General features: G+C 47.5%; 2 protein-coding genes across 2 annotated transcripts; one reads left to right on the forward strand and one right to left on the reverse strand.

Moving 5' to 3' along the window:
* Positions 1-6,633: 6,633 nt before the first annotated feature.
* On the reverse strand, positions 6,634-8,120 carry LOC106728829 (cancer/testis antigen 1). The gene is made up of 3 exons (XM_014553674.2): positions 7,658-8,120; positions 7,173-7,298; positions 6,634-6,964 (listed from the first exon to the last, which is right to left on the reverse strand). The coding sequence occupies exons 1-3, from the start codon at positions 7,996-7,998 to the stop codon at positions 6,826-6,828; spliced, it is 606 nt and encodes a 201-aa protein (XP_014409160.1). The 5' UTR covers positions 7,999-8,120; the 3' UTR covers positions 6,634-6,825.
* A 243-nt stretch (positions 8,121-8,363) lies between these two features.
* On the forward strand, positions 8,364-14,642 carry LOC116661885. The gene is made up of 3 exons (XM_032474708.1): positions 8,364-8,566; positions 8,959-9,311; positions 14,506-14,642. The coding sequence occupies exons 1-3, from the start codon at positions 8,391-8,393 to the stop codon at positions 14,640-14,642; spliced, it is 666 nt and encodes a 221-aa protein (XP_032330599.1). The 5' UTR covers positions 8,364-8,390.
* Positions 14,643-14,926: the final 284 nt, after the last annotated feature.

Genomic DNA, 14,926 nt, shown 5'->3' on the forward strand with positions numbered 1-14,926 from the left:
TGTTAGTCTAACCAAAAATTTGTCAGTTTTATCTTTTCAAAAACCAACTCTCTGTTTTGTTTATCTTTTCTATTATCTTTTTATCTTTTTCTAGTCTCTATTTCATTTATTTCTGCTCTGATCATTATTTCCTTCTTTCTGCTAATTCTGGTTTGCTTTGTTCTTCTTTTTCTAGTTCCTTGAAGTGTAGAGTTAAGATTTTTTCTTTGAAATTTTCCTTTTTCCTTATTTAGGCATTTATTGCTATAAATGTGCCTCTTGGACCTACTTTGCTGCATCCTATAAGTTTTGGTATGTTGTATTCCCATTTTCATTTGTTTTGAGATATTTATTTCCATTTCAATTTCTTCTTGACGCACAGGTTTTTCAGGAGTATAGTATTTAATTTCCACATATATGGGAACTTTCCAGTTTTCCTCCTATTACAGATTTCTAGTTTCGTATCATTGTAGTTGAAAAAGTTACTCGGTGTGATTTCAATATTTTAAAATTTGCTTTCTTTTGTGACCTAACATATGATCTATCCTGGATAACGTGTTCTGTGCATTTGAGACGAACACACATTCTAGCGCTGTCGGATGGAATATTCTGTATATGTCTGTTAGGTCTATTTGGTCTAAGGTATAGTTCAAGTCCAATGTTTCCTTAATGATTTTCTATCTGGATGCTCCGTCCATTGTTGAAAGTGAGGTATTAGAGTCCCCTGCTATTGCTGTATTGTTGTCTATTTTTTCCCTCAGATCTCTTAGTACTTGCTTAATATATTTAGGTGATCCAATGTTGGGTGCATGTATATTTACAATTGTTATATCCTTTTGATGAGTTGACTCCTTTATCATTATAGGATGACCTTCTTTGTCTCTTGTTACAGGTTTTGACTTAAAGTCTATCTTGTCTGATATAAATGTAGCTGTCCTTGCTCTCTTTTGGTTTCCATTTGCATGGAATATATTTTTTCATACTTTCATTTGAGCCTGTGTGTGTCCTTAAAGCTGAAGTGAATCTCCTGTAGGCAATGTATAGGCGAATCTTTTTTTTTTTTAATCCATTCAGCCACTCAATGTCTTTTGATTGAAGAACTCAATCCATTTATGTTTCAAGTAATTATTGATAGGTAAAGAGTTACTAATGCCATCTTACTTTTTTCTGGCTGTTTTGTAGCTCCCCTGCTTCTTTCTTTCTCTCTTGCTCCCTTCCTTTGTGCTTTGATGATTTCATGTGGTAGTATGCTTTGATTCACTTCTCTTTATCTTTTGTGTATCTACTACAGGCTTTTGCTTTACGGTTACCATGAGGTAACTTACTTAAAACATCTTATAAATATAACAGCCCACTTTAAGCTGATAACAAGTTAATTGCAATGCATACAAAAACACTACGTTTTACTTCTCCCTCCCACATTTATGTTTTTAATGTCATGATTTACATCATTTTATATTGTGTTTCTATAACAAATTATTGTAGCTATAGCTATTTTAATAGTTTTGTACTTTAACTTTTATACTAGAGTTAAGTATTTAACACACCACTTCATTACAGTATTAGAGTATTCTGAATTTGACTATACACGTACCTTTATCAGTATTTTAATAAACTTTTATTTTACTAATTAGCATCTTCTTATTTCAGACTGAAGAAATTATTTCAACATTTCTTGTAAGACAGATCTAATGGTGATGGACTCCCTTAACTTGTGTTTGTTTGAGGAAGTCTTTATCTCTCCTTCATTTCTGAAGGACAACTTTGCTAGGTACAGTAATCTTGATTGGCACTTTCCTTTGGTGCTTTGAATATATCATCCCACTCTCCTCTGGTCTGCAAGGTTTCTGCTAAGAAATCCACTGACAACCTTATGAAGGTTCCCTACTATGTACGGATGTTTTTCTCTTGCTACTTTTAATTTTTTTTTTCTCTTTGTCTTTGATTTTAGATAGTTTTGTAATAATGTGTCTTGGAGAAGATTTTTTGAGTTGCAGTTTTGGGGGGACCTATGAGCTTCATGAACTTGGATGTCCAAATCTCTCCCCACATTTGGGGCATTCTCAGCCATTATTTCTTTAAATAAGTTTTCTGCTCCTTTCTCCTTCCCTTCAACTCCTGGGTATCCAATAATGCATAGGTTGTTTCTCTTAATGGTATCCCATATTTCATGCAGGCTTTCTTCACTCTTTTTCATTCTTTGTTTCTTTATTCTCTCCTGACTGGATAATTTCAAATGACCTGTCTTCTACTTCACAGATACTTCCTTCTGCTTGATCAAGTCTGATGTTGATGCTCTCTATTCCGTTTTTCATTTCATTCATTGTATTCTTCAGCTCCAGAATTTCTGTTTGGTTCTTTTTTTATGATTTCTATCTCTCTGTTAAGCGTCTCATTTTGTTCATGTGTTGTTCTCCTGATTTTGTTGAATTTTCTTTCTGTGCTTTCTCGTAACTCATTGAGTTTCATGAAAACAACTATTTTGAATTCTTTATTGGGAAAATTGCAGGTCTCGATTCTTTGGAGTCAGTTACTGGAAAATTATTGTGTTCCTTTGGTGATGTCATGTTTCCTTGAGTTTTTATGTCTTGCATTGCTGTCTTCACATTTGAATAAGCAGTCACCCCCTCCAGTCTTTAATGACTGGCTTCAGGAGAGAAATACATTTTATCAGCCCTGTTAGGGGTTCTGAGGTTTTCTTAGAGCTTTTCTATGGATACTCCTGCTCCACACTTCTTGTTTCCTCTTGAGGGGGAATTATTCAGATTACATGCCTTCTCTCAAAAGCCACACCGAGGGCTGAGAGTCATCTGTTCGTCTTCCCTAAGGCAGTGACAAATGCTCACCTTTGCATGCTTTCTCCCAATCCACAAAGCCTGGACAGCTTTCTGCACATGCTCCCTAGCTGTCTACAAAGGCTCACACTTGCTGCCCTCAGGTGCACGCACAGAGAGCTGAACATGAGGTAGGATGTGTGTGGGTGAGGTCAGCAGAGCATTAGGGGTACCCACAGGTGAGGCATCCCCAGCGGCTCATGAGCTGGCTTCCTGATTGAGTCCTTGATGTGGTTAGTACGATCCACATCCCTATTATACCTTCCAAGAGCCCTGGGCACTGTTCTTCTAGCTGCTCCCTGCCCCCTGGTCATGCAGCACACTCAGTATTCTTGATGGAATCAGAAAGAAGTGGGTCTGTTTGGCTGTATCCCACACAGCTGGAGAAGCCAGGTGCTCACTCACATGTTCTCCCTTTCCCCTGTGGGAGAAATTGCTGGCTAAGACGGCACTGAGCTTTGCTGCCTTGGTGGAGGGATGACACAGGTAAAGTGAAAGTGCTCCTCTTATCATCATTAGTGCATCCAGTCGTGGGTTTCTTTTGCTCCAACAGCATGCTGGAACTTCTCTGCTGGACTCCTCGACTTCTGCATAGGCATTCTCGTCTTTGGATGGGTGTCAAAATTGGTGGTGTTAACAAGGAAGACGGTAGAAAGCTCCTATTTCACCATTTTGATGACATCACTCCCCTTGTTTCTGATCTTACAAGAAAAACATTGTATTTTTCACTATGATGCTAGCTATAGTGTTGGGAAAGGCAGTCTCATGCATGCAGCCTTTTGACCCCCACTCAGCCACATAAGAATGGGCCTTTGGTCTGGAACACTTCCTTACCAAGAAATAAAACACCTTCACAGCCTGTGCTGGACCCATTGCCTTGTGTGGGGATATCTTTCCCAGTTTCAGACTCAATGTGTACTCCTTTGTTCTGCTTAAGTATGTGCAACATATGGCAACTAGCCAACCCCATTGCTGTATCTGTGTCCTGAAGGGAGGGGACAAGGGCCTTCGTTTATTCTGCAGCACAAGGTAAGTGCAGTCAGGTCAGTGGCTCTGCACAGGCTGCCAGGAGGGACCTGCTGGCCGTGAGAGGCCAGCACCCACTACTGAAGCTATCTTGCCCCGTTTCTTCTCCATGTGAGCAAAGTCCCGCTCCCTCCAGTGCTTGACTGCTTTGTGTTACCTCGGCAGCTCTGACACCGAGAGGTAGCCCTTCTAGTCCTAGTTTGCTATTTTGTCTTAAATCATGATTGGGTGCTGAATTGTGTCGGTGTGCTGTTTTGCACTTACTGAGATGGACATGTGGATTTTCTCCTTTATTCTGTTAATATGATAGGTTACATAGATGATGTTAAACCAATCTTGCATTTCTAGAATAAGCCACGCTTGACCATAGTGTATTACCCTTTTAAAGCTTTAAATATATATATATATATATATATTTTTTTTTTTTAAAATACAAATAGCAGCTTAGACAAAGTGAGGCAGCAGAGGAACGTGTTCTAGATGAAAGAACAAGATAAAACCCCAGAACTAAGTGAAGTGGAGCTAGAAAGGCAGATCATGTCGCAGCTCGGTTCAAAACTCCTCAGTGGCTTCACTGCACCCAAACTCCTTAAAATCTGGAACACCTTGCTGGCCCAGCTGTACCTCCATTGTGATACATTTACCTACCTCTAACCTCCCCCAACACCTGGTAAGTAATGCAAGTGAGGAGAAAGCAGGACACAACTTCACATAGGGGGACATTTCAGTGATTCAGGTGCAACTCTGGGTGAAGAGAGTTCCAGACAAGAAAAAGCCAGTGCAAAGGCCCTGGGGGCACGAATGGGTCTAGTTTTGCAGAAGGGGAAAGGAGCCCTGTGTGGCTGGATCCAAACAGGCAAGGGCGAAAGGGGAAGGGATGAAGCCAGAGAGGTTGCAGGCACCATCACATAGGACTTTGGGAGCCACTGTAAGGCTTTGACTTCAACTCTGAGTGAGAGGGAGCCCGCTGGAGGATTTGGATCTGAGGAATTATAAGACCTGAGAGGTTTTAGAGCAAACCTAGCAGCTTCAGCAGTCCATCTATAGAGCCAGAGCAGCAAAATGATTCTGGGTTTTTCTGGGTGAGGGAAGGAGAATCAGACTAAGGTCTCATCCCCCAGGTGAATTAACTTCACAATTCTGGGGAAGTGTGGGGAGTACTCTCTGGAAAGGACTGAGTCTTGTGCCCCTTCTCCAGCTTTTGTCCTTTCCTCCAGCTGCCCCTTGAAGTCCCTCCCTCTCTTCTTTGGAGTCTTACCCACAAAAACTGATTTGTCCCCTTTCCTACCATATGGCTTGATGGTTTCTTAGCAAGGAGCCAATCCCTTAGGAAGAAAATAGGCTCATTTCTCTCCTGAAGTAATAAAGGAGGGCAAAGTCCTCTCACCGCAGTAGTTAAATAAAAAATAACATTATGATCCCTCAACTCAATAATAGTCAAGATTTTTCTATTGCAAGTAGAGAAAAGAAAGAAAAGAAAAAAGAAAAGAAAAGAATCAAAATATCCACACTGGCTTAAACCAAAGGGAGAATTTCTCAGTCTGTGTAACTCAAAGGTCCAGAGGTAGTTCTGTCTTCAGGCATGGCTGGATCCAGGATTTGATTCTCTGAGATTTGCCTTCTTCTGGCTCTAGCTTCCCCTCTGTCCATTACCAGGCTACCCCCTGCAGCCCCGAAAGTGTCACTAGTTGGATGGGATCACCATGGCGGGAGGAAAGCAGTGCTCCGATGGGCCAGGCCTGAGCCACATGCCCACTCCTGGAATCAGAGGTGAAGTCAATTCCATCAGAAGCATAGCTCTTGTTAGTAGAATGTACATCAGCAGGGGAAATGATGCAACTCGTTTAATCTGTTTTCATATCTGTTTCTTGCTCTTCAACTGCCATATGCTATTGCTCCAGGACGGACTTACCATGACTTCCTAAACGTTTTCCCCATTGATGTACATTCGACCCATTTTTCACAATGACAAACAATGCTGTAATTCACATTGTGGTCAATTCTGCCTTGTTCGCATATACAAGAGGTTTTGTGTGTGTGTGTGTGTGTGTGTGTGTGTGTGTGTGTGTGTGTGTGTGTGTGTTTCTTTTTTCTTTAATGATAGATTCCCAAAGGTGGGTTAAAGGAAACGCACACCTTTAATTTTAATAGAAAATGCCAGTGAAATGTCCAGATAGATTTTACTGCCACCCTAAGTAATCATGGGTAAGAGTCTTTGTTTCTAACTATAGCCTTCCCTAGCATTGAAGACTGGAAGTTAATTAAATTAATCCTACATTAAGATCTTCTCTGGTCCCACATAGTAAATCTTAAGATTCAAGAGGATCAAACTGTTTCCAAGTAATTTAACAGGATCCCAGAACAAAGTTCAAGAATAACTTTAGGGATGGAAAAATATCCGGCACCCAAGGGAAAATTTATAACGCCTGGCATCCAATCTCAAATTACCAGGCATGCAAAAAGCAGGAAAATCCAATCCATTATGACAGAAATCAATCAAATGGCATTGGCTGGAAAGAAAGAAAGAAAGAAAAGTGCCTTTATTTACCGACAGAATGACTGTGTACGTAGAAAGTCCAACGGGACTGTAAAAGAGCTATTACAATTAATTAGTGAGCTCAGCAAGGTTGCAGGATACAAGATATTTTAGAGGGAGCTAATCACGTTGAATGGCAGGCCACAATTTTCTTTTTATTCCATTTTTACATTGTCTTCAGTTACATTGTACTACTTGAATATCTGAACCCCAGAACCTCCCCTCCAACCTGAGGACAAACGCAAGACTACCAGGAGGTGCAGTAGAATAGCAGTAGCTCAGGTTTATTTTCTGTAATTAACAAACGTTTAATTGCCAAACAAAATACATGGGCCCTGAGTGCGCAAGGGCCAGAAGAGGCAAAAGATCAGAACCCAATAACAAAGCGGCAACTACTGCAGAGAGCAGTGCCCTGGGGAAGGGTGCTTAGAGCGGGACACATCAGTTAGGTTAGCCCCCCTTGCCCTGCTGAGGCTGAGCAAAACTCGGGGGCACAAAGCACTGCATGGCCTGCATCACCAGGAAAAGCTGGTCAAGGCAGGAGGCGATGGAAGTTCGGAGCTGGCCAGGGTCTTCAGCAGTCAATCGGCTAAAAGGGAGGGAAAAATAAAATTCGTTAGGAGGAGGGGAAGCACATTCCTCCCCCTGTCCCCTCACACCGACAATCCCAGAGCACCACAGCACCACGTTTCTTCCTTAGACTTCACCCCTCCCTGGCTCCATGACAGCTCCACCTGGGCGGAGACTGGCTCTGGCCACCTGCCACCAGCCCCTCCCCGGCCCACTGTAGAACTGACACAGCCAGGACGCTGCCATTCACACTGAACTCCTCCTGAACTGGCCCTTGCAGTTCCACATTTGGAGTCAGGAACCAGTGGGCGATCTCCGCCTCCACGGGCGACGGGAACGGCACAGTGAAGAAGCTGGTGGAGATATGGTTAAGGCACCATCCACACGACTGATTTTTGCCTGCGCCGCTGGCCTCCTCCTCGCTGAGACCCGCCTGCCTCCCAGGCCGCCCCTTGGGCCATCCCCAACCTCCCACCCTATACACTTAGGCCAGCCTGGACGTCACAGCCCCTACCCTCTGGTTCACGGCAGACTGGTTTGCCTCACCATTGCCACCCTCTGTCAGCCCAGACCACCCCTGGCCCATACCCCCCAGCAGCCAAGAGTACCCTCCTTTTACACTTCAGGCCCTACTCGCCTGCAAGACCCCCCCAAACCACCTCCAGCCCATCCCCCGGCCACCCAGCCCGCCAGGGCTCCTCAAATAGGATACAACTGAAGCAGCTGATTACCCGGACCTCCAGCCGCGGGTGCTGCATCTCCACCAGGCCCTGGTGCCTGGGGTGCCCGCTCAATCTGGGGAATGCCACCGGCTGCACCATCCGCCTCTCCTGCGACACCGGGGCCTCCGGGAGCACCTGGGCCGTCGAGGTCGCCAGGGTCGCCAGGGTCTCCAGGGTCACCAGGGTGGATGGGTTCACCGGGGCCACCTAGGTCGCCAGGGCCACCTGGCGCGCCCTGGCCACCACCGGCTGCCTCCACTGCAACAACCGCGGCACCTGCGCCTGCATCTGCTGCCCTCACGGCTCCTCCGCCATCCGCGTCAGACCCCATCTTGGATCCTCCCACCGTCGCTATGAGGAGTAGCTGAAGGACAACGTGCCCCGTCACAAAACTCAACCCCTTCGCAAGCAGTGCAACTCGGGATTCTCAGGGCGCCTGCGCAGACAGACCCCTGGCACCGCCTCCTGGCTCGTGATTGGTTCCCGCCAACAGACCCTGGAGACCCCGTAGGCTCTCTAGCCAATGGGCGCTCCCTTATGAAGCGCCAGCCCGTAGAGCGCTGTGTAACCCTAGTGAGCCTGCGCAAACAGACACCCACACGGTCTGGTCCCTTTAGACTGGCCCTGCCTCGGGCCCAGACACCCCATAAGCTGCTTAGCCAATGAGACCTCCGAACGACGCTCCTCCCCTTCACGTGGTGTGGCTCGAGCGCCCCAGTGCGCATGCCCAAACAGACGCGCGCCCAACAAGGTCTGTGGGCACGTGGCCGTTTCCCGCCAAGCCTGCGCACCCAGAGCGAGCCCCGTGCACCTCGGAGTCTCTGCCGTGGTGCCAGCCGGGCCACCCTCATGTCTGACCAGCCTGCCGACCGCCGGTCCCCTGTCATCGAGTTCTGGGAGTGAGTCAGGCGCCTCTGGGCCACGCCCGGCCTGTCCCTCTGGCCCCCCGCCCACAGCTCAAGTCTGCAGGGGCGGGGGTGGGGGCCCAGCCCCGGGGGGATGAGCCAGGGATGCGGCGCGGCTGTGCCTGCCGGCCTGGGGGAGCGAGGCTGCCGTTGCCGCTGCCGCTGCCGCGCGTGCCGGGGATGGCGTGGGGCCGGGCCGCCAGGGGCTCGTGGGCTCCAGGCACACGTGCTGCAGGGACACCGTCCAGGCTGCAGGCTTGGGCCCAGGTGCACAGGTCGGAGCAGCTGGACTCAAGGGCTGCAGGAGGGGGAGCACCACGCCCGGGCCAGCTCCGCGTCTCTTTGCCCTCGGCCAGCACAGCCCTCATGCGCTCTCCCTCCCCCAGGAACAAAGTCTTGCGGCTCTCTGGGGGGCTGGAGGTGCCAGGGGCCCTCAACTGGGAGGTGGCCCTGTGTCTGCTGGCCCGCTGGGTGCTGGTCTACTTCTGTGTCTGGAAGGGGGTCAAGTCAACAGGAAAGGTACAGCAGGCGGGGGGAGGGGATGGCTGGGCGGGGAGGAGAAGGGACCGCAGCATGAGGGGTGGAGTGTCTCCGCCGGGGACCACTGTTGCAGTGGGAAGTGACTGGACCAGGGCCGGAGCCCAGGGAGGGGGCAGGGGGCAGGTACTTCCATCCAGGCCACTTGATCCCCGCCCCATGGCCTTCCAAATCCAGGCCCAGCAGCCTTCCCTCCCCAGGGGCAGAGGCCCAGGCAGTAGCTGCCCCTTCCCTGGGTGGGACGTCCCCAACCCACTGTCCCTCCCTCCCAGTTCCTCTCTATCCCTCACTGGCTCTGTTTAGGCGGTCTCAGTAAGACCTGGTCTATGCCTGTTCCTCTCACCTGCCTGTCTGGCCCGGGAGATCCAGAGGGGAGCCTGGACACCTCCATCTCTCAGGGGCTACCTGTCAGGCTGGGGAGACAACCCTGTGAACAGGCATATGATAAGACAGTGTGCTGAGGGCCGTGGGACAGGGACAGGTCCCTGGAAGGCAGGCTCATTCCCAGCCAGTTCTGAGAGCAGGTGCTTGCTGAGTTGGTGGCTCTGCTTGAATGGGAGGCAGAGGCCCTTACTTCACAGCTACATTACCCATTTTTTCTTGCACTTTGTCTACTTTTTCCACTAGAGCCCCTTCACATGTTAATCATATTTTTTGGTTGTTTTAATTTATTAGTCTGATAATTCCAATATTTCTGCTTCATCTGAATCTGATTCTGATGCTTGCTCTGTCTCTTCAAAGTGCATTTTCTGCCTTCAGTAGCCTGCTACTTTTTCTTGATAGTTGGGCATGCTGTACTGGGTAAAAGCAACTGCTGTAAATAGTCCTTTAGTAATGTGGTGGTGAGGGCTGAGGGAGGGAAGCAGTCTGTCTTACGATTAGGTGTCAGTCTTTGGTGAGCCTGTACCCCTGGGCTGTGAACTTCACCTATGCTTCTCAGTCCTCCCTCCCCCTGGAGGTTCCGTGAGGCTGGAGTGAGCTGGAGTTGTGCATTTTCCTTCCCTTCCCAGGCAGTTAGGCTCTGGAAAACCCTAGTAGTTCAGGCTCTGGTTAGTTTCTCTGGTGGGCAGATCTTATTAAGAACGGGATCGTACAGTGGGTGTCAATATGGGTATTTTCCTTACCCCCTGCCAGAAGCATGAGAGAATTTCTCTCCATTGTTCCCTGGGAGGACCTAGTAGACAGAGCTCCTTGAGGTAAAGCTCACAAAATGTGGAGCCTCTATGACCAGGTCCCCCTGGAGTTTTTTATCCCTCAGCCTTGTCCACACTGAGCCTCCAGCTGTTGGTTACAATTCTAGTTCACAATTCTGTTCTCATGGAGGTTTCTGCTTGTGGGGCTTCGTCCTGTTAGGTTGTGATTCTTGGTATCTGACCTTCATTGTCTGGCAGATCTAGGAAGAGTTGATTTTGTTTGTTCAGCATTTTACTGATTATTAGGACAGACAGACTTCCAAGCGCCTCATCTGCTGGACTGGAAGCCAAAGTCCATTTTCTCTTTTTACATTGCGTTTCTGTCAGCTGCTTATGCAACAGTATCCATCCTAGATTTTTCTCTCCACCTGAACAACCTTATCATTTGCTCACTTCTTCCAGTTTCTTTTTAGCATCGGAAAGGGCAGGGTGTTCTCTCTGACTGGAGCCTAATGCTTAGAACAAAGGAAGGAAATAGCTGAAAGGCTCTTGAGAGGATTGGGCTCCTTGGGCTGTTTTGTTTTCTGTTTAGGCTAGAATGGCTGTGTCTTCCTAAGCCACATCTTGCTGTTTTCAGAGCGTTTGGAGAATGTGACCAAAGCAAATGTGTGAAGCTTCTGATGCTCGTCCTGCCATCCTCTGCCCATGTCGAGTTATTTTTCCTCAGCAAGGTTTCAGAAATCGTCGTGTGTCCATCCAGCTCTAAGTCATCCTGGGACTTTCTCTGTTAACATAAACACACTGTGCAGTAGCGTGTTGCATATTGCATCTGTTTTGCTAAGCATTTTATGGATCTAGGAGCTATTTTCTGCAATTACTATCCTTTCCTAGCATGTTCCTGGTTACTTTTTCATTATATTGCTCCAGGTAAATTTCAGAATTTTTTACATTTAAAAAGAGTAGGTTTTTATATTTAAAAAGAATAAAGTTAGGATCGATCAATTAAATAACACTAAAACAGTTGGCATGTCATCTCTCCAGAAGCAAAATAAAAAGAGAAATGACCAACAGGAAAAACTCTTTTGCCATTTATGTCACAGCCAAAGTTACTACCCCAACATATAAAAAAACTTATAAATATTGATAAGAATAAAAGAAAAATGGGAAAGAGATATGAACAAAGAGTTCACAGAAAAGGAAGTACAAAGGCTCCTTGCAGATGAAAAAGTGTCCCAGCTCATCCACAAGGCTCTTTCATGAGGTGGCAGTGACGTTGGTCAGGACTCCAGTCATCTGAAAGCCTGTCTGGTCTGGTAAATCTGCTTCTAGCCTAGCTCACGTGGCCGTTGGCTGGAGGCATCAGTTTCTTGACACCTGGATCTCATCTCATTACGTGGCAGCTGGCTTCCCTTGATACAGTTAGCCAAGAAAGAGAAAAGGACTGAAGCTGCAAAGCCTTTTATGACCTGGTTTGCAGATTTCCACAGTGTAACTTCCTCCATGTGCTGTTTGTTAGAAGCAAATCAGTAAGTCCAGCCCACACTCAAAAGGAGGGAAATTAAGCTCCATTTTTTTTTGTAAGGAGGAATATCAAAGAACTTGTAGGCACATTTTTAAAATAATGGTTTTTGTTGCTATTGTTGAGCACGTACTTGTTTCTGGTGAGTATGCGGTCGGACTAGCAATGGAGAGGGAGAGACGTGGGCTGATTTTCTACAATTATTAGTTGGTATTTCTCTAGGAAGAGCTTTCCTTCCCCTCACCCCCCGCTCTCTTTTCTCAGTTATCACAGTGGATGGCACTGCTTTTTCATTTAACAACTTAGAATCCAAGAGTGTCATTTTGGGGGTCATTTTTATCGGACTACAGCATGCATACAGTAATATGCATAAATCATCCATGTACAGCTCAATGGATTCTTTAAATGGATATGCCCATGTATCTGTCTCCTCCAGATGGAAATATATACATAATAAATACATAATATGACCTTCCCTGGTGCTGCCTCCCAGTCACACTCCTCTCCAAAGGTTTAATATCCTTTTTGACACTCAAATTGTTCTAGCTTTGGTTCTTCCTGCTTGGCTCCTGTATCCCTTTGACATGCCTCATCTTTTTGCTTTTCAAGCATGTCCTTATTTTCTAGCATTAAAACGTGCCTCAGGCTCATCTGGTATTTTCTCCTGCCCCAGACCTAGGATCCTCCATTTCTCCAAGGAGCTGTGGTTCCTTTCAGTGGAGAACGGTGTTGAGAACCAAGGTCTGGTACGGGGTGCGTTCATTGCTACTGGGGTGTCGTTGTTTCTAGACTCTTGCACTGGACAAAACTCGCAAACATTTTCTGAGTTCATACTGCAACCCCCAATTCCAACCCAGTTTCACACTTCTTTGTCACCTCCCCTCATTCCACAGCCATGTTCCCCACAGCTCGATCTGTCGGTGTACTTGCTCCCTTCCTCTACCGGATAGAGTCGACCTTAAAGTGCACCCCGGACAGCTTCACAGTCATCTCAGCACTGTCACCGCCACCAACAGACACACTGAGAGTAAAGCCAATGCTGTCTGTCCCTGGAATATACCCCGTGAAGGGAGCACAGAGGGCTGAGTTTAAAAGGTACCAGACTTATTTTCTCTCTGTGGTTCTGTTATCGATTGGACATGCAGTTAGGCTCATTGGCTTTTGTTTTTATTCAGTGTAAGCACTTGATTTTTTTCACTCTTTCAAATATACTTTTGAACATATAAATCATTTACATGGTTCAAAGTCAAAACTGCACAAAAAGATGTATTACAGGAAGTCCCATACCCATGTCACTTTCATCAGTTTCCAGGTTCTCTGTCTGTCCTGTATCTTTTTCCCCCCCAATAAGTACGTGTGTCTGTGTGTGTCCTTTGCATTCTGATTTTTTTTACACATAACAACACATCCTGGAAATCAGTTCATTTTCACTAGAGATTTTCATGGTTTTCTACTGCTGCTTAGGACTACTGTACCATAATGAATTTCACCAGCTCCCTGCTGCTGTGGGGCATGTGCCCTGTACCCAACAGTTTTCTATTACGAATTATGTTATAGTGAGTAACTTTGCGCATAGGTTGTTCCATATGTGTGAAGGAACCGCCTACCTGTGGGAGTGCTAGGCCCAAGGCAGTGGTTGAGTCTTGTACTTAATACTGTTTCAGCTGGCAGGCAACACACCACCTATTGCATAAACTGCACTGAAAAGGTACCATCAACAACGTAGACGTGAACAAAACAAAGTTTTAATTTCAGATTATTAGAAATGCAGCAAACTGAAATGGGCAAATGTGATGAAGTGTGCCTGGGGATAGTGTGCTAGATTGGTGACCCCGAAGGCCTCTCAGAAGCGACACTGGAGCCAAGATCCTAATGACAAGAAGGAGCCAGCCATGGGAAAGTCTGGGGACAGAGTCTTCCAAATAGAAGTAAGTGGAAAGGGCTGGGGGCGGGGCACCCTTGATCAGGAGCAGAGAGAAGGCCCCAGAGGCTGCACAGAATGAGGAAGCAGACAGGTGGAGATAGAGGGTGGAGGAGCTGGGAGCCAGGTCACACCCGGCTTTTATAAGCCACAACAAGGAGTTTGGATCTGATTCCAAGGGCCAAGGGAAAGTGTCTTAGGATTTTAAGCAGGGACACGGTGTGACATGACTTATGCTAGACATTCAGAACGGATTCTGCTGTGTGGAGGACAGGCTGCAGAGGAGCAGGCATAGAGGAAAACTAGTCAGAACGCTGTCAAAGGGCTCGGGGAGGTACGGGGGCTGCCCCTGGGAACTAGCAATGGAGAGGGAGGGACGTGGGCTGATTGAGGGCCTACTTTGAGGGGAGATCCAACAGGATTTGATGATCCAGTTCAGCTTCAAGTCCTTCCTTGTGATTACAAAGGAGGACAATAGAAAAGTAACAGGCCTATCAGCATCGGAAATTTCACGTCACTTTAAAACCTTATTTTGGATGAAAAATGCCACGTAAGGTCGCTCTCAAAACCTTGCCGGGAGACAGAAGAAAGAAGTTAAAATCACCCACGATGGCGTCACACAGAGAGAACGAGTAATTTTACACCCTGGCATGTTGTCCTGGGATTCCTATACGCATCCACAGTCACTCACTGAATTGGGATCCCAGCGATTTTCGTTTTGCACTCTGACGTTCCACACAGGACATTAGCCCTGTTCCCCTGCCACTACTTTAGTTCAGGCCCTGTCATTTCTCTCCTTGCCTCTGTGCGGGGGTCCCCGCAGGCGGGCTCGACGTCCACGCAAGCCACTCAGTGTTCTTCCTAAAAAGCAAACCGGTCGGCCCGGCCGGTCGGCTCCTTTACCGCCTGCTTTGGTTTTTCCGCTCACACCTGCGACGGAGGCCGGGTGCAGAGCGGTAGCCCTCCGGGGCTATCCGACCCCACCCCCCTCCACAAGTCACTTCCACGTCCATGTGGAGTCACATGTCTCGGGGACGTTGGGAACGGACAGGGCGTGAACCGGGCCAGGCACCCGGTGGCCTCACACGTGGTCTGGCGGGGAAGGGGGTGGGGTCGGCAAGGGTGGAGGGGGCTGCGGAGGGACCGCTTGCGCAGGCGGGCGGGGCGGAGTCAGCGCGGGGGCGGGGCTTCACGGGGGAGCCGGGGTTTCTCGGCCGCGGGCGGGGCGGGGTCAGCGCTGGGGG

Source organism: Camelus ferus, chromosome X (assembly GCF_009834535.1).
Source record: "Camelus ferus isolate YT-003-E chromosome X, BCGSAC_Cfer_1.0, whole genome shotgun sequence".
In the NCBI taxonomy this organism is placed as follows: domain Eukaryota; kingdom Metazoa; phylum Chordata; class Mammalia; order Artiodactyla; family Camelidae; genus Camelus; species Camelus ferus.